The sequence below is a fragment of the Nothobranchius furzeri genome, chromosome 5, assembly GCF_043380555.1.
Source record: "Nothobranchius furzeri strain GRZ-AD chromosome 5, NfurGRZ-RIMD1, whole genome shotgun sequence".
NCBI classification, from domain to species: domain Eukaryota; kingdom Metazoa; phylum Chordata; class Actinopteri; order Cyprinodontiformes; family Nothobranchiidae; genus Nothobranchius; species Nothobranchius furzeri.
In genome coordinates, this window is record NC_091745.1 from 40,800,747 (window position 1) to 40,820,006 (window position 19,260).

Here is a 19,260-nt window from a genome sequence, read left to right on the forward strand (position 1 = left end):
ATCTCAAGCATCTAGAAAATAAGAATAAAATCCCACAATTCTGTTATGAAACAATAGTCTAATCATTTTATTTAAAATACGTTTTTCCTTTTATTTCACCTTCATTTAATCTCATGGAAACAAGTCTTAATCTGAAGAGCGACATGAACAAGTTCACATCAGCAAGATAACTCATCCTCACAGTTTAGTTTTGTGCCCAAAAAGAAAGAAAAAAAGCCTTTTAAAGCAGATTGGATCTGAATAAAAAGGAAAACAGATGAAAGTTTCCGAGCATAAGGGCCTGTCTTTTTCTTTTTGTGACACAAAAGCTTTCAAAGAAAGTATGAAGTGTTCATTGAGAGAGGATGCACTAGGAATATAAATGAAGAACGAAAAAAACTAAAGTAATGATTCATGTTTGAAGAAGTATTACCATAAAACAGCCTTTGGCCCTCATAACAGCCCGCCTCTCCTTTGTCTCCTGGAGTTATTAAAATATAAATGTGGACAGCGTGACAACCGTCTCTCCTGAAATATGAACTTTCCTGTAAGTCAGTCAGCTCTGCACGGCTCTTTCAGAATAAAACCACATGTCAACATTAAACTGTTCACAACTAGAAAGTTGGATTTTCATGGCAGTGTCACTGATTATTATTGTGAGCTCATCTATACACATTTAATGATAAAAAGCATTTTATTTTGAAAGTTTCTGTTGTTTTCCAACCAGTAGTGAACCCAGAATTTAATCCACCGAATTAAAATAGCAAAGCCCATAAATAAGACAGCTGGGAGAAAACGTGACAAAGCTTATAATTGGTTTTATTTTCATTTAAAATATTAGAACATTAATACAAATAAGCACATATTAGAACAATGTTTTATAAACATAACAGCATTCAAATGGTCTCTTTCTATAGATGTCAGTCTTAAATAACAGCTTCTCAAGTTTAATTAAAAAACTATTTAATGTTCTGGTTACTGAGTTTGATTATAAGTCAACAGCCTACTGAGACAGCACACTTTAAAGTTTATTCTTCAGTGCAAAAGTCCTACACATAAGGCAAAAAGCTGTCTAGAAAGGTTAAAAAGTTTACAAACACCTTTAAGGAGGAAATGTGGCAGTTTGACACGAATCTAAGCCTACAAGGGTAAAACACGTTGGTCCCAGTATAGATTACTAATGGCTAGTGTAATAATCCCTTATACTTTACCTGGGGGGTCCCAGTGAGGAGGAGGAGGAGGGGGGTTAAAGGTTAAGGAGCAGCCAGCATCTGTCAAAGCTCCACTTTAATTAATTCATTCATTCATGGCTACAGTAGAGCATAGGCAGCAGCACAGGCTGGATCAGTTATCTCGGTCTCCTCTGCTCCATCCCGTTAGGCAGGAACCCTGCAATGATCGGAACCGGCCATATGAGCGCAGCAACACTCCACACGATGATGACCAAAGTCATGAAACAAGCCACCAGTGTGGACTCGATGGGCTTCCGGTTCAGACCCCAGCTCTTGTCCCCCTTCAGCTCGTCCAGGCTGAAGTCCACGCAGCAGAACGTCACCTGGTCCCCGCTCTGCTGTCCTCTGGACCTGCCATGACCGAACCTCCGGTACCGGGACATTCCGCATCCCACGCACAGTCTCATTTCCTGCTGGCCCCCGGTGACCCCGAGGTGCTCGATGACCACGGGGGAGTTAGCCCGGTTGAAGGAGGCAGAGAAGAACGCCCTGCCGTGGTTGTTGGTGGTGTAGATGAGGACGTCACACTGGAAGCCGAAGTCCCAGCGGGCCACCAGCGAGGTGGGCTGCAGGCGGTGGACGCTCACGTTGCACTGGGACTGAGCCGGACTGAGGAGCGTCTGCAGCGGGGAGGCGTCGGGCGAGGATTCGCTCTCCTCCACCGAGCGCTTGGAGAAGCGCACGTCCACCTCCAGGTTGGCGAGGAACCTGTTGGAGGAGTTGATGGGCGGCAGGAGGAGGTCTTCGTCGCTCCAGCCCCGGCATGTCAGGAGAAGCGCAGCCACCGCGGAGAGAGCCAGCAGCAGGCTCGGGGAGTTGTTCAGCATGGCACCGGGCGCGTCTCTCCTGCTCGCATGGTGCTCGGAAGACGACAGGCGGGATGTGCGGGACAGCCGATGGTGATTTCTCGCTGTGGGGATAAAGATGGTTTTTCAATAAAAAAGTCTCGTCACATAAGCACACATCCCCTCCTCTCTCTCTCCTCCCTGTGGAGATCCTTCTCCAAATGCGCCCTGCAGACGCAGCTGCGCGCGCCACAGCTCCGAGCTGCGCCCCGTCACTTCAGGTGTGAGCGCTGAGCTCCAGAATCACAGGGGAGAGAGGGTGTGTGTGTGTGTGTGTGTGTGTGTGTGTGTGTGTGTGTGTGTGTGTGTGTGTGTGTGTGTGTGTGTGTGTGTGTGTGTGTGTTGGGCGGGAGGCTCCAGCGCGCAGGGACAACCCTCCCAGTAATCCAGGACGTCAAGACTGCATATAATCTGATGCAGATTGGTCTGCAGCTTAATCCCAGGAGTAAACGTTATTTATTGAGGTCACGTTGTGTTTTATTTCCTTACTTTTAATTTGCTGTTTTGTGCTTTAATCCATAGAACATCCATATTTTCTTTTAGTCGATCTGTTTAACAGAAGACACCAAACATGTTTGTACAGTCGTTCCTTTAATTTACCAAACATAACAGAGTGACTGCATGGTTCGACCAACAACAGATAAAGATCCATCAGGTGACCACATAAAACATCTGAAGAGGATGATTTTTGAGCAGTAATCCAAATCCTCACAGAAACATCATCACCCTTTGGCCTGGCACTGATATAGAATTATTATGCCCATAGATAATAAATGCAGTGCATGTAATACATCTGTCAGCAAATCAGCAAATCACAGGGTCTTCCCACCTTTACCATTTTAAACAGGTGTGGACAACCTTGGTACCCTTCGGTCAATGAAAGAAAAACCCATGATCACAGAAATAACTTGAATCTGACAAAAGTAACAAATAAAAAAATCTATGAAATGTAACCAATAAAAGTCAGACGTTGCTTTTCAATCATGCTTCAACTGAATTATTTAATAAAATAAACTAATGAAACAGACCTGTAAAAAATGATGGTACCCCGAGAAAAGACTAAAATAATGTGACCAAAGGGACGTGTTCATTCAAGGCGTGTCCACTGATTAGCATCACAGGTGTCTATAATCTTGTCATCAGTCAGTGGGCCTCTATCCAGGTCACTGTGTTGTTTGGTGACCTTTGGTGTGTATCACACTCAACGTGGACCAGAGGAAGTGAAGGAAAGTTGTCTCAGGAGGTTAGAAAGAAAATGACGGACAAGCATGTTAAAGGTAACGGCTGTAAGGTCATCTCCAAGCAGATAGATGTTTCTGTGCACATATTATTCAGACCCATGGGACTGCAGCTAACCTCCCTGGACGTGGCTGCTGGAGGAAAACCGATGACAAATCAAAGAGACAGATTATCCGAATGGTAACAAAATATTCCAGAAAAACTTCTAAAGAGGTCCAAAGTGATCTTCAAGCTCAAGGGACATCAGTGTCAGATCGCACAATCCATCCTTGTTTCAGTCAAAGTGGACTTCATGGGAGACGACCAAGGAGAACACCATTGTTGAAAACAAATCATGAAAAAGCCAGACTGGAATAAGCCAACATGGTGACAAGAGGAAGTCCTATGGACAGATGAGACAGATTTGACTTTTTTCCAAGGGACATCAGCTCTATGTTCACAAAAGGGTAAAATGAAGCACATCACGATAAAAAAACGGTCTCTCTTGTGAAACATGGAGGAGGCTGTGTTATGTTCTGGGGCTGCTTTGCTGCATTTGGCAGGGTGTTTTGGGTGCAGGGTACGATGAAATCTCAAGACTATTAACTCATTCGCTGCCAGCGTTTCTCACCGTTTTTACTGTGGTTTTTTTTAGAGTAACAAAACGTTGCGCGCTAGGATGATGTCAACGCCAAAACAAAGCGGAGACTCACCTCTTACATCAGGAAGAATCCGCGCGTTTCGAGCGTTATCCGTTCTTTCATAATCCGTTGTTGAATTGTGATTGGCAGAAGCTTTTCCGGTTTGCGCCTCACTCTTTTTACAGCAGCGGCCCAAAACGATCCAACACATGGATGTTCTGCTTCCTGATCACGTGACGTATGCGGATGAAGATCGACTTCAGAGCTGAGATGTTTGTTCTCACGGTGCGGGGGCTCGTCCGACGCCCACACAGTAAAAACATGCAAATGACGACTTAAGTCGTCAGTGGCAGTGAATGAGTTAAAGAGCAAGTCACCCCCAAATAAACTTTTTTTTTTTTTGCTGATAAACTAAATAAACGAGTGTCTAATCGTGCTGCAGACACGTGTAGTCAATAACTTGGCACTTCAGTGCATCTTAGTTATGGCTGCATGGTGGCACAGTGGTTAGCACTGTTGCCTCGCAACACGAAGGTCGCAGGTTCGAAACTCGGCTGCGGCCTTTCTGCGTGGAGTTTCGTGTTCTCCCCATGCATGGGTTTTCTTCGGGTACTCCGGTTTCCCCCACAGATCACAACATGCCCTATAGGTTAAAAAATATATTGTAAGTCGCTTTGGGTAAAAGCGTCTGCTAAGCACATAAACATAAACATAGTTAAAATTAAAATATTCTGCCTAAAACTGGCAGTGTTGTGTCATTGTCAGGTAAAAACTCTGCACTGTATTTGAATTTAAATCTGCCACCGCTATTGGCTAAGAGGTATGCTATGATGTAAACTGGTACATTATGATGTCACAATGCTGTCGTGAGTCTGTGTGTGTGTGTGTATTTGTTAGCAGCTCCGCCCTCTCGGTCTGCCAGGCAACAGCATTTGTTGCATCTTTCAAACATGAAGTGGGAGTGGAGTTAGACTCTGGTAGGGGTTGACTTGCTCTTTAATGGATTCTAGAGAGAGCCATGCTGGCCAGTGTCAGAAAGCTTGGTCAGTTGCAGGTCCTGCGTCTTGCGACAGGACAATAACCCAAAACACACACAGCTGGAAACACCCAAGAATGGCTGAGAGGCAGTGGCGGCTGTTGAAAAATATTTTTGGTGGGGCTGTGCTATTTTTTTTAAACAAACTTGTGCTTTCTGAGCTTTGTGCACAACTTCACTATTTCCTGAATTAAGCACAGCTCTTTTATTTCCTGTCTTACATCAGTGGACAAACTGATTAATCCAGGTGTGTCTGACTATTGGCACGCTGCCTTGCGGACCAAGGTTGAAAAATACTGCATTAAATTGCAAATAAAATAACATGACCATAAATGGTAAATAGGCAATGCAAGAGGCAAGTAACAAAAACATTTTGTTTAATTTCAACATTTGAGTGAACACGAAAAATTATGAGCAGGTCACTGTTACAGTAATGGTAGTAAACACTACTTAGACAAAATGCCAGAAATGTACACTGTTAGGACTTATGGGAAGTGGAAACACTTTCATAGGAAATAATGTCATCAGTATCCTCTTACAAATGTCATATTTCCCACTTTTTGGGACAATAAAACATTTCTGGTTCTCAATGAGATGTTTTTACTTCAAATGTAAAAACATCTCATTGAGAATCAGAAATGTTTTATTGTCCCAAAAGCTGGGAAATTTGTTTGCTGCAGCAGAAGTGTAACAAGTAAAATGGAATCAGATTGATGTATGTACAAATTTACTTGAAATACACATTTACATGATTAAATATGTGTAATAGGTATGTGTGTTGAAATTAGTTTTTACAGTTATTGCACATTAAACAATGTACATGTTATTAAACAAATGTCCCGGTTTGTGGGACAACCAAGGATTTCTGATTCTGATTGTCTTGTTTACAGAAATGTAATGTACAGCTTACCTCTGCACCCAGCTGCTGTTCTCCCTGTCCAAACGTCCTCCGTTTCTTTGTTGGCTGCTGCACTGATGCGCTGCATTCCTCAGTCAGAGAATGAATGGAGTCCCCAATGAGACACAAGTTCCACATCCACCTTCTGTGGATCCCAGCCGTTTTGAATAACAAACACAGAAAGCAAAATAACGCATTAGCGTGATTGCATCCAGCTAGCCACTGCTTCCTGGTGTACCAATTTTGGGAGAAGCCTAGTGTGTACAGTTTACCTCTCTCCTTGTCCTGCTGGCTTATCTTTACGTCGGGCTGATCTGGTCCAAGCTCTTTGACATTAAGTTTTTCCACCATAGTTCTCCTCTCGAACGGATACTGGAGAAGTATGGAACTAGGATTGGGACAATATTCAGCGTAGCTTGTACCAAGTTTTGCAACTGCAAACATGTTTCATCACATGTAACTTTGGATTCGTAACTTGTAACCATAGTATGAGAAGAGACCGAACTGAATTCAGTGGCTGCTGAGATCCGGTATCCATGTTGTAGGCGCACTGGCGTCCATGTCTCATGACCGTCACGAGTCACGACCAAAAACGTGCTGGAGTCGAGACTCTCCGAGTTCTACCGAACATCAACGAAAGCCTTGGCGGTAGCTCTATCGCCCATCATGCTTCTGAAACGTTCTGAAACAACGTCGACGCTGATTGGATACATTCCCATTCCTACCCTTTGATTTTCTTGTCAGCAATTGGACAACTGGTCCCGTCTTGTTTGGGCGATTGAAAAACAGCACACAGCCTCCACCGCTCGGCAGAGATCGGCAGAGACCAATATATATATATATATATATATATATATATATATGATTTATTTTTGTTACAAATCACACAATTGACTTAGAATATGTGATTATTGTTAATTTTATTTATTTATTTTCTAAAATAAAAATTAAAAACACAGGGGAAACTGGGAGGGCGGCGCCCTATCGCCCTCTACTGGCCAGCCGCCACTGCTGAGAGGAAAACTTCGGGCTATTCTAAGGTGGTCGTCTATGAGTAATGACCTCAGTCCTGAAGAGCATCTTTGGAAGGAGCTGAAACATGCCATCTGGAACAGGTGCACTTAAAACCTGAGACATCATGAGGAGTGGGCCAAAATACCTGCTGAGAGGAGCAGACGTCTCATTGACAGTTACCGGAATCGTTTGCAGGGAATGTCTCAAAAGATTTCGCAACAAAATATTAAGTTAGGGATGCCAGGGTTTTTGGCCAGGCCTGTTCCATGAGGTCATTTAAAAAAATAATTCCATTGAAGCATGGTTGAAAAGCCATGTCTGACTTTGACCAGATACACTTTGTAGACTTTTTATTTCTGTGGTCATTGTGGGTGTTTCTGTCACTGACCAAGAAGTACCAACAATGTATTGCAATCTTGGGGTTCATGTAGTCATGTTGGAGGATGGGCTCCTCTCTCACGTCCCTCTAAAGATGCAGATGTATGACACTTTAAAATTCTGTGTGTTTGATACAAATGTGGAGATTTATAATGTGAGTTGGTTGGATTCCAGGCGACACAATAAGGTCACATCATTTTGTCTGCAGCTGTTGCATTTGAGTGATTGCTCTAAAACATAAGAAGTTAATCCTTGTGCCATCCAGGGACGATTAACCTCTGACCTTTGGTTTATTTAGTGAGATCAGCTTTAGAGAGCGGTCACTGTGCAGACAGATCCGCAGCTTTAAGAACTGTGCATGATGCTTTTTTTCATTATGTGTTGGAAGATAAATGAAATCAAATCTCATAAAAATGTGATTTTTGACATCCTGGAAGCAGTTTGAAGTAATTTTGCTCGTTTTGGTGTCACAGTAGATTTCTCTGCAACAAAACAAGGTCTCACTTCAGATTAAAGGTTCTCATAAAAAAGGCCAGCCGTGCAGCAGCCACTCTTTTTTTATTTCAGTCATAAAAACAGCCAGCCGGTGCCCTATCTGGTTACTATAGTTACCCACAGAGTAGTGACACGAGGAAAGTGAATAGACATAAAATAGTGAGAAGTTTGGGATTCTAACTCTGTTCTGTTGCACAAACGAACACACAACAGGATCACTCAACATGTAAAATCTTCTAATTCACCTCATTAACCGTCTTTAACCTGGACGATTACTTTTTATTTTACATGATGCAGATCTGAGAGGAGATATTTCCCTCGTTTTGCACAGGAGAGCATCTAGGTAGGTTGCAGCTATTTTTAAAAACCCATATTTCACCTGTTCTGTCTCTTTTTATAAAAAGTGCAGTCATCAGTTCATGCTAATCTCTTGTGAGTTCACCTGTTCTCTGCTCTGTTAGCTTGTGTTTGTCTCTCTGAGGAGAAGCCAGACACATCAGTAAACATGTGGTTCTGCCGTTGTGCAGCACTGCTGCGGTTTGGGCACACCTGGCTGCTCTGTCTGATGCTATCGGATGATGCTAAATAAAACTTGAGCACCTGGTCAGTGTTGGGGTTATTCGGTAGCGCACAATTAGTAAGCTTCAACTTACTTTTGGATTCTTCAATAAATTCTGTAAATATGAGAATATTTACTGATTTATTAATTAATTAAGATATTCTTAGACATCTCCGGGGCACCACCCCGTTCTACCGGGGAAAAATTGAATCCAAAACTCTTATCAGTCTTTCTTGAAGTTCGTAGAATCCTTGGAGCAGAGACTTCTCTTCGACACAACAAAGCTACTGGAGACGAAAATCTGAATTTTATAACATTTAATTGAACAATTTGTCAAATGAATAAACAGTGGCATAAATGAATAATAACCATGTGATATAATAAAAGATGGATGTGTTTGCGTGTGATGGAGGATGTATGAATGGTGTCCTTTGTTCTCACAAAGGAGTAGAGTGTGTGTGTGTGTGTGTGTGTGTGTGTGTGCGTGTGTATGGATTCAAAATGGAGTCTTGAATACAAGATGGCTGACCCCTTTGTCTGGCTAAAGTGGGGGTGGCAACTTGCACTTTAACTTCCAAAGCACTTAGAATCAGTAGTAACTTAACCTTAAATCACTCAAAACATTTCAAAGGATCATGAAACAACACAAAAGATTAATCACAAGTTAATATCTTTTAGTTTCACCACTTGGCCATAGTAGGAAACATTTAAAGATATTCAAACAATGATAAATAAGCAGTTTATTCTTTCAAAATGATCCGACGGACGTGTTTAGGACGAAAGAGGAAAACACGAAGCTACTTTTTAAGCAATAGCGCGGTTTTATTGCTTATTCTGGACTATAGAGGAAACGGAAGAAGAAGGAGAGAGAGAAAGAGATGAGTTTCTGATCACCAGAAGAGCGAGGCGTCCCTCCCTCTTTGATTTGACGGTTCTCCGTGTTTCTCCGCAGCTTTCGGCGTCGTCCGTCGGTTTGATGCTTTCTCCGTTGTTTGGCGTTCTCCGTGAGTGTTTCTCCACGGGCTGGACACAAAGAGAACGAAGTTTCTTTTGTGCTGAGTTTGACAACTTACAGCGTCTCTGAGAGCTGGATGGAGCTCCGCTCGTTCCCAGTCAGGTCCTGATGGAGTTGGAGTGGCTTTCCAGCGGTTCCGTGGCTCAACTTGGGCACTTAGAGCTTCCGCGTGCTCAAGGGAGTCGGAGCGTTCGACAAGCGTGTCCTTACCGCCAGGTATCCTGGGCAAAAGAACGGAGTTTTCTTTGTTCCGTTAATGATTTATAGTCTTTGAAGTCGCGGGAAAGCTGTCCAAGCTCCCGCCTCCCGCAGAACGTGTTTCTGGTATTAGGCGGTGACATCATCCCAATGCTTCCGTGTGCAAAGCATCATGGGAAATGAAGTTTCTTGGCGCTGATGTGATTATTTGCTTTTCAGAGCAATTTAAGCACAGTCATTTTGGAGAAAATCACTGCATAGTAATTTCCTCATGAGGTCAGACCCTCAACATTAGGTTTTGGCAGATAAAGTTCTGAACTGGGTTTGACTCAAACTGCATTCGGCTCCAAGTTTAACAAACAACACACAAGAGGGTTTCAAAGAGAAAACACCAGTTTACTCACTTCTCTACGATGCCCTAGGGATGATAATAGGATTTAAATCAAATTGTGTGATGGACCAGAAGCTAAGTAGTGATGAATCATGCTGTTTCATCTCAGTGGAAGAAGCGAACACGATCGGTCCTGCTGTAAATGGTGTCATTCGCCTCAGAGTCCTGCCTCTTTGTATTTGCTGTGAGCGCCTGCGGAGGGTGAAGATGCTTTAGCCCTAATTTGCACCTGAAAGCTCTTGTCCTCCTCTTTCCAGCAGATTCACCCCAACCTTTGATTATTTCTCCTTTAAAACCACCACCCCCTCTTTGCTCCGGTCTCATAAACTCATCCTAAACTCTCACACACGCTCCCCTAACTGTCTTCTGATTTGCTCCAGACAGGATCCCGCTGAACAGGGCAAGGAAATGTAAATGACTTTCTTGCTCATTAATTATGCTATAAAAAATGCAAATGGAGAAAGATAAAAGTCTCCTCTTGCCAGGGAAAGTGTATAAAAGATTCATTTTCTGAAAGTGGGGCTCTTTTATTCAGGAAACGGAGCTCCTGGCTGGTCTTCATCAGCTTCGTCAGATGCTGTCAGTGTGACCCACCGGCCTTAACACACATCTGGCTTAATTAGGAGACGAGGACCGGGTTCATGCATCCATAAAGCAGCAGCATTAAATGGCTTGTTTTACATCTGAGGCCAGCGAAGGCCCCCCTGTCTCTAGAGGTCCTGTCAGACGGCCAAACGCTGTCAGGAATTCATCTCCAAGGCAACAAAACCGTGGCTTTCCTGGGAAATTCTGTTTTATTCAGTAACAATGGTGATTACAACTAATAACAAAATTGTGATTGTTGTGATCAGACCAGCTGCAATTACAGATGAAATGTACGGAGCATGCCAGCTCAGAGTTACATACAAATGCAGGTGAAGCTCCAGAAAAGACGAAGATGTTTCTATTTATGCAAAAGGAAGTTTTAGTGATGAGTAACTTTAATGTGGGCTAAGAGACGTGACTTGACTTGTTTTAATCAAGCATCCTAAAATCAAGCTGCAGATGAATATTAGATTTCCTGTTGAACCCGACTGACCTTAGCTTCTGCTGGCCACTGAGGTCACCTCATACCTCATTATTCACTGAAAAACCACATCTTTAAAGGAAATTATTACCTTTCATTTCAAAGATGTGAACTCACATCAGGAAAGTGGTGCTGCACAGGTGCATGTTAGTTATTGTATGTCTTCATTTTAGTGACCTTTTACTTTTCATTCAATTTTGGCCCAATCATGACAGACTTTAGACCAGGGGTGTCAAACATGCGGCCCACGGGCCGGATCTGGCCCGCAAGCGGGTTAAATCCGGCCCGCGAGATGGTTGTGTAAACTTTATTTTCATACTTTACAGCTTAGAGTGAAAACAAACTTATCTTTGTGAGCAAGTTTTCTCTGTAATGAGTATAAATAAACCAAAGCTGCGCTCAAGGCTCACACAAGAACTTGAATCACATCCTGAAGCTGGCTGCCACTCAGGATGTGACTTCTGATATTGATGTGCTGGTGAAAGCTAAAAGATGTTAAGTAAAATGAGTCAAATATACTTTAAGTGCTGCTTGAAACGGATCTAGCCATGTGATCTGTAAGCTCTTTGAATCACTAAGGAATGTTTTTTTATTTATTGATTTTTTTTATTCTTCAGGTGTTGTACTTGTACTACACTGTCCTCAGGCTCCAGCCTTGTTTTATATTGATTGTATTAAAACAAAGAAAACAATCTGAAGTTTTTTTTTAATTTACCGGTTCGGCCCACCTGGGACTAGATTTCCCTCAATGTGGCCCCTGAGCTAAAATGAGTTTGACACCCCTGCTCTAGACGAACTTCACCCAACATCAAGGAGGAACACAAACAGAATTACACATCTCCTTGGAAAATGGAACCAAATTACAAATTTAAGACCAGACAAAAATTAGGATTTAAAAGATCTTGTCAAGTGAGTCAAGCGCTCCCAAAGACAAGTTCATCCACTCAAGTCCCTGCAGAGGAGAAAACTGGAGATAAAGACTCAAAATCCTGCAAGAACAGATCAGTTAATGTAAAAGTTAGTTATCACTGTAACATCATTATTTTAATATTAGGGGTGGGACACGTTAAATGTTTTTAAATCTAATTAATTAAAGGCTTTGTAATTAATTAATCTCGATTACTTTTATTTGTTCAAAATCAGTTTGCGCAAAAGCCATTTTTAAAAAATAATAATGATGTTAGTGAGACACAGATGTCCTTGTCATCAAATAGAGAGTATAATAAAAATATAATTTCCTGATTTTTCTGGAGCATTGGAATTTAAAGGGTTAAACATAACACATGACTGAAGGAAAATGTCGGTCTGATGCATAAGTATGATACTGACCGACTAACATTGCTTGATTTTAATGAAGACATGCAGGACAGGCTGCAGATCCTCTCTGTGGAGCGAAACTGTCTTTCTGAACACGTGTAAATGAAAACTGCACGGAAAAACTTCAAATCAAGTTACCATCTGTTGCGGTTCAAATTCTTCGGTCATAATAAACGCAGAAAAATAACTAAAAACACACAAGCAGTGAAAAGGATGTGTGAGCTGAGAGCGAACACAACAAAAGCATTATTTGTCTGCAGCAGAGATTTCAATCCCCGTTCAGAAAGGCGGCTGTGTGAGATGAGAGAGCATGACGACTTGTGATGCCGCTGCAGATCAACGCAGATTGAAATTTCCTCAGCCCTCGTGAGCACACGTAAGTGAAGGGACCCACGAGGCTGTCAGAGTGAACCGGGTCCAGTGAGGTAACATCACACTCGTCGGGCTCGCTGCACGCAGAGACCCATCAGCCGCCTCGGCCTCTGGGAGCGGAGATGGTGTGAGATTGCTTGCTGGCCCCGCCTCCCCTTGAGGCAGATTTGGACTGTGAATCACTCTCTGGTTCACCAAAGGTCACCTCAGACAGGCCTGGCTGTGCTTCCTGCCCAACATGCTGCTGCAGATGTGTGGGCTTGTTTGCCATGTCGGCTCTCTGCTGGGGAAATGAAACTGTCCCCTGAAACAAGAGTAGGTGATTACCGTCACGGTGGGAACAAGGAGGCGGATGCGATTGGAAAGAGGAGGATTGGCCGCTTTCATCAGTGATTTGCTTGTACCTGAAACACAAAAACAACAGTGTTGAGCACAAAAAACAGCTTTTACTTCAATCCAGCCCAAACTAGTCTCTGCCATTCAAACTTGACAGATCGTGAGCCATTTTTAAAAATGTTAATTAGAGTGAAACATAATGAGGAGGCGCTCTGCGGCGGAGCTGTCGACAAGGAGGACGGGACTTTCTCTGAGTTGATTTCATGTTTTATGTCACATTTCCAGCAATAAAGTGTGTTTGCTCATTTTCAGACTCCCAGAGGGGCCCGAGCCTCCATCTGCTCCCAGAATGGGACACCTATCATTCTTCTTTCCCCACCATGTGGTTAGAAAAGCGTTATCCTAAACATTCTGACATGGAGCCAAGTTTCATAACGTTCCTGTTGTTTATTATTTTAAACCCTGCAACCTTTTCATGGTTTTAAATGTAAATGAGGACGCGTGGAGCACTCACGAGTATTCCTGCAGAAGAACGCAGTCAAAGAGAAACTCATGAAGGTTATTTTGTTTTTTAATAAAGTATTTTTATTAAGCTTTTTTTCATTTTAACAAAAACAACAACAAATTCCCCAAGGGAAGTGTTTCCCAACCTTGGTCCTCAGAGCACACTGATCTGCATGTTCTCCATGCCTCTGCTTCAGCACACCTGATTTACATTGCCTCCTCAGGAGGACATCAAGAGCTGCAGATGCCTGTTAATCACTCAGCTATTTAAGTCAGGTGTGTGGCAGCAGGGAAACACTGGTGTTTAAAAGGGCAACATGAAAAACATGCGGGACAGCGTGTCTTGAGGACCAGGGTTGGGAAACACTGCACAAGGGTCCGGGTGCATGGTGGTCCCACAAATCCTGGAGCGTGCGTTAGTGATCAACTCCCAGTGTCCCTGCAGTTTCAGGTTTAAGCACCGCAGACCAGAGCAAATGTCCATTATCCACATCTCCAGTTCAATACATAAATATCGTTGTTCTCTGGTCATTTTCCTCTGATGAATGAAAAGTCTCAAAAATAGCACAAAATTAAACAAATAAATATTTTTTATTGATCAAATAGGAGAAGAAAATTTTCTGCACAGATGTACTAATTAATCTACGGTTGATAGAATTTATTTAAAAAAAAGGAAAAAAAGACTTTATTGATGGGGAAATTCACGCGCTACAGCAGCACATACGCTCAGAGAAAAGGAGGATGCTGCTGCCTCTTGGCCAGATCGTCGTTGTAAAGGAGTATGAGTTCTCAATCGACTCATATGGATAAATTCAGATTAAATAAAGATGATATTAACAAGGTTACAGGTAAACACACAAAGGCAGTAAACTGTTGTTGCAACCTTCAACCACTGAAAACATCGATTATAAGAACATTTGTGTTTCCAGAACTATGCAGCATGAGACACAGACCCATAGTACATCTGGTATTGCACAAGTATTGAATACATACTGAGTATTGCATTGATGTTATTGTGTACCAGGATAATGCCAGTACCAGTTAAACTGAGGATTTACATGCTCTTACTGCAGAGGGGATGAATGACCGATGGTAGCGTTCTGTTTTACATCTAGGATGTCTCAGTCTGCCTCTGACGTAGCTGTCCATAGTCTCCACAGTGGAATGCAGTGGGTGGGAGGGGTTTTCCAAGATGGAGGTCAACTTCACCATCATCCTTCTTTCACACATCTCCCAGACTGAGTCCAGTGGGCAGCCCAGAACCGAGCTAGTTTTGCTAACTTGCTTGTTAAGTCTCTTCTTGTCTCGGTCAGAGCTGCCTGCACCCCAACAGACCGCAGCAGGGTGGACAACAGAGTGATAAAAAGATTTTAGCAGATGGTAATTAACTCCAAAGGACCTCAGCCTCCTCAGGAGGTGGAGGCGGCTTTGGCCCTTCTTAGAGTATCTTATGGGACCAGGTGTCCACCACTTCAGTGATAAGTGAGGAGGAGCCCTTTAACCAGCCAATCAACAGCTCAGTAAAACAAATTTTAGTCCTTTTATCGTACTGCAGCTTGCATTAACCCAGACGCCACCAACTCCAGTTCCTGAGGGCGACCATCCTGCAGATTTTAGTTTTCTCTTTGATTCAACTCACCGGATTGAAACGCAGGAGTTTTTAGAACACATTAAAAAGGTGATGTCATTTTTTTATTCAAATGTGTTTAAATGTGTAGTTCACTAATGTAATCAATACAGTTGCAGTGGTCTCTGGTAGGAATGTGTCACGAGCGTGTGGCGAGGTGAGCTGAGGTGAGGCAAGGATCCACACGCGGGGAAGAAAACAGGCAGGCAGGTGAGAACTTCTAACATTGATTTATTAGAGTCACACGCTGGAACACTGAAACAATGACACGACAGGGAACACAGAACAGAAGGGGTTTAAATACAAGAGGAGCGGGAGCTATGGTGATTGGGAAACAAGAGGCAGGTGGGAGCAATTAACGGAGAACAGACAAAACCTAAGAGTAGACAGGACAGGGCGTGACAGTACCCCCCCCCCCCTCAAAGGGCGGATCCCAGACGCCCACAGGAACAAGGAGCAGGGCGGGAGGAGGGGGACCCGGAGGGAGGGCCCAGAGGAACCGAGGGACCACAGGAGAGGCAGCAGGGATCAGCAGAGTCAGGAGGCCTGCGCCTGCTGCAGATGAGGAGGCGACGGGCCCTTGGAGGCCGGCGCCTGGGGCAGATGAGGAGGCGAGGACAGGCCCTTGGAGGCCTGTGCCAGGGGCAGATGAGGAGATGGGGACGGACCCTTGGGGGCCTGCGCCTGGGGCAGAAGAGGAGGCGACGGGCCCTGGGAGGGCGGCGCCTGCGGTAGAGGAGCCCTGCAGGCTGGGCCGGGGACACAGGCAGGACCGGCGACAAAGGAGTCGACCTTTGGAATGGAGGCGTCGACCCTTGGAATGGAGGCGTCGACCCTTGGAATGGAGGCGTCGACCCTTGGAATGGAGGCGTCGACCCTTGGAATGGAGGCGTCGACCCTTGGAATGGAGGCGGTGGTGACTTTCATCCGCTTCTGGTCCTCTGGCTTCTGGACTGCCGGTCCCCGAACCGCTGACCTCTGGGCTGGTAACGTCTGCTTCTGGGCCTGCACCAGACCCATCTGCTTCTGGGCTGGTACCGTCTGCTTCTGGGCCCGCATTGTCTGCTTCTGGGCCGGAACCGGAACCGTCTGCTTCTGGGCCTGCACCGTCTGCTTCTGGACCCCCCCTGGAACAGACCTTGAGTGAACGAGCAGTGCTAGTGCTGAAGACAGGGAGCGCAGAGCGTCGAGTCGGAGCTGATTAGAATGGGCGCTCTGTTGAAGCCGGACCAGCTCAGCCCGTTGACTGGCCAGTTCAGTTGGCTGGATTGTGGGTGTGGCTCCACCTCCCACAGATGACAGAGGAGCCGAGTGGACCGGAGGTGGGACAGCTGGTTCAGCCGGAGCCGCGAACAGTTCGTCCAGCTGGAGCTCAGCGAGCAGATCGTCCAGCTGGAGCCCGCGGAGTTCAGCGAGCAGATCATCTAGCTGGAGGACTTGGAGTTCAATGGTCTGACGAACCTGGGCTGTTTCAACCTGTAGACTGGCGTGCTCCGCCCACAGGGCTGCGAGCGCAGCTCCTCCTCCTGCAGACGCCGATTCGGCCGGAGACGGGACAGCTGGTCTGACCGGGGGCGTGTCCGAACTGGCTCGCCGAGCACGGCCAGCGGTGGGCTCGCAGCTCTGTCCTGAAGCGCAGGGCTGCGGTGGATTCCGGCGTCTCTCCCCACGCTGTGGACCAACCCCGGGGGAGCAGAAAGCCAACCTCGTGCCCTCGAAGCTGGAGCGATCCCGGAGCATCTCTCCCTCCAACGTCCCGTCTGGTTCCGGAAGGGCGGCGAGGAACGCCGAGGCAGAAGGTCGGGGACGCCGTCTGCGGCGAGGCGGAGCTGGAGCTGGGGAAGGAGAAGCCGGTCGATAGTCGGCGGAGAAGAACTGGAATAAATACTTCCATGGGAGGATCTCCCCGCTGGACCCTTCAGGGGGTCGTGTCATTCTGTCACGAGCGTGTGGCGAGGTGAGCTGAGGTGAGGCAAGGATCCACACGCGGGGAGGAAAACAGGCAGGCAGGCGAGAACTTCTAACATTGATTTATTAGAGTCACACGCTGGAACACTGAAACAATGACACGACAGGGAACACAGAACAGAAGGGGTTTAAATACAAGAGGAGCGGGAGCTATGGTGATTGGGAAACAAGAGGCAGGTGGGAGCAATTAACGGAGAACAGACAAAACCTAAGAGTAGACAGGACAGGGCGTGACAGAATGAATGCCTTGCAAGCCATACTCAGGGCAAAAAAGCCCAATGGATCAGCAATCTGTCTGCTGCTGCCGAGAGTGGCACAACATGGCCCAATCTCAACAGTCGCACTGCGGACTTCAGCAAAGTGCACTTGGAGAAAGTGCGCAGTAGGGTTCGAGTGCGTGGTACACAAGTGTGCAAATAATTGCAGAACTGAGACAGGGAGCATTGCGTCATCGGCTGCTGGTCGCTGTGATACTTTTAAAAAACCTTTATTAACAACTTTTAAACAAACAGCCAAATGGTTATTTGAAATAAATTTACATTTATTGCTGCTTTGTCTGAAAGTTTTAGAGCAATCGTCCTGAAATGAACTAATTTCATTAGAAAATACATATTTTCAGAAAAGGAACTTGAGCCTTTTCTCCTGCAGCAATGACTTGTGGGTAATACCCTTGCCCGAGGTCCGCATCGCTGCAGACTTGGGTGAAGTGCAGTTTAAGGGTGCAATGGGGGCGTGGTCAAATCAAATCAAATCAAAGCTTTATTTATAAAGCGCCTTCCACAACCCTGTCAGGAAGCCCAAGGCGCTGAACACTGTACAGTACAAAGTTAAATAAAGTGAATAAATCAGAAAATAAAAGCAATTCAAATTACAGATTACAAATTACAAAAAATGTGAAACATTCTAATAGAAGACAAATGTGTAAAACAAGGGAAAATTTGAACCAATGAAAACTGTGAGATAAAAATCAACATAAAAGAGGACCAAAATCAAACATGTTCAGGAAACGCCAAGCGGAGGAGGTGGGTTTTTAGGCGGCTCTTAAAGACTGGCAGAGATGGGGACAGCCTAACTGAGGGTGGCAACTGGTTCCATAGTGACGGTGCTAGGACTGAGAAAGCCCGGTCCCCGCGAGTACGACACCTTGAACGAGGGACAGCGAGCAGGCCTTGGTCAGAGGAGCGCAGAGCGCGTGATGGGGAATGTCTGTTCAGGAGCGTGGCTCGATAGGGGGGAGCACCACCCTGGAAGAAATTGTAAACAAAGACGAGGAGTCTGAATTGTGAACGATAGCAAACCAGAAGCCAGTGCAGGGAGGCCAGAACCGGACTGATGTGGTCCCGTTTCCTGGTCCCAGTCAGGAACCTGGCTGCGCTGTTCTGCACAACCTGTAGGCGACGCAGTGATGACTGACACAACCCTGCATAGAGAGAGTTGCAATAATCAAGCCTAGAAATTACAAAAGCATGGAGTACCCGCTCCAGGTGGGCTCTTGACAGCATATGCTTGATTTTTGCAAGGCGTCTCAGGTGAAAGAAACTGGACCGGATCACAGAATTGATGTGAGCATCAAATTTAAGTCCAGCATCAATTTTCACCCCCAAACTGGTCTCAACTGGTTTTGAGTATGGAGAAAGAGGGCCAAGATCAACATAACGATCCACATTCGATCCACATCCACATGGTCAACTTCCGCACTTGAGAATCGGGACACCCTACGCACTCGCACACCTGGCTGGGAATGCGTAAATGAAGGGCACGAGGGTGCAAGTGCAAGTATTGGGATTGGGCCCGTGGCAGGATTTGGAGTCTTATTTCCTGATATTTGGACATCTCGCTTCGGATTGGATGATAGCCATGCGACTCTACCACTCACTTGCAACTTTGATGTTTTATCTCCACAAATAATAGAAGCCTGGGTATGTTTTTCTACGTGGTGGTGTTGCTGCTAATGCTTATGGTTAGCCTCTTCAAGACGAGATGTTCTCTGGTGTTTCCTGGACGCTAAACCAACAACAGCCTTCCCCTTCACGAGTCAGGATGGGTGAGTCCATGAATGTTAAAGCAGCTTTCCGGAGTTTTTCCCTTTCAGAAATGATGTATAAACTTTCAGAAATCAATAAAATTGATTGTCTTGTCATGTACTGATATAATGGCTGTGGTGGCTGACA

At 45.1% G+C, this 19,260-nt stretch overlaps 1 protein-coding gene across 5 annotated transcripts; it reads right to left on the minus strand.

The window, feature by feature from the left end:
- Window positions 1–773: 773 nt before the first annotated feature.
- LOC107396297 (transmembrane protein 158) lies at window positions 774–9,668 on the minus strand. Of its 5 annotated transcripts, none has more exons than XM_054740453.2 (4): window positions 9,190–9,668; window positions 6,122–6,221; window positions 5,862–5,994; window positions 774–2,121 (listed from the first exon to the last, which is right to left on the minus strand). In XM_054740453.2, exons 3-4 carry the CDS (start codon window positions 5,935–5,937, stop codon window positions 1,328–1,330), a joined length of 870 nt encoding a protein of 289 aa, XP_054596428.2. In that variant the 5' UTR covers window positions 5,938–5,994; window positions 6,122–6,221; window positions 9,190–9,668; the 3' UTR covers window positions 774–1,327. The 5 variants fall into 5 exon arrangements, with proteins under 5 accessions (XP_054596428.2, XP_054596426.2, XP_054596427.2 ...); XM_054740451.2 differs by having other exon boundaries at window positions 6,122–6,237; XM_054740452.2 differs by having other exon boundaries at window positions 5,862–6,221.
- Window positions 9,669–19,260: the final 9,592 nt, after the last annotated feature.

Excerpts from the sequence above, each read along its gene's own strand:
- LOC107396297 (XM_054740453.2), bottom strand. The coding sequence starts at position 5,937 with ATGCAGCGCATCAGTGCAGCAGCCAACAAAGAAACGGAGGACGTTTGG. Across the intron at positions 2,122-5,861 it reads AACAGCAGCTGGGTGCAGAG|CGAGAAATCACCATCGGCTG; the intron begins GTAAGCTGTACA and ends TTATCCCCACAG.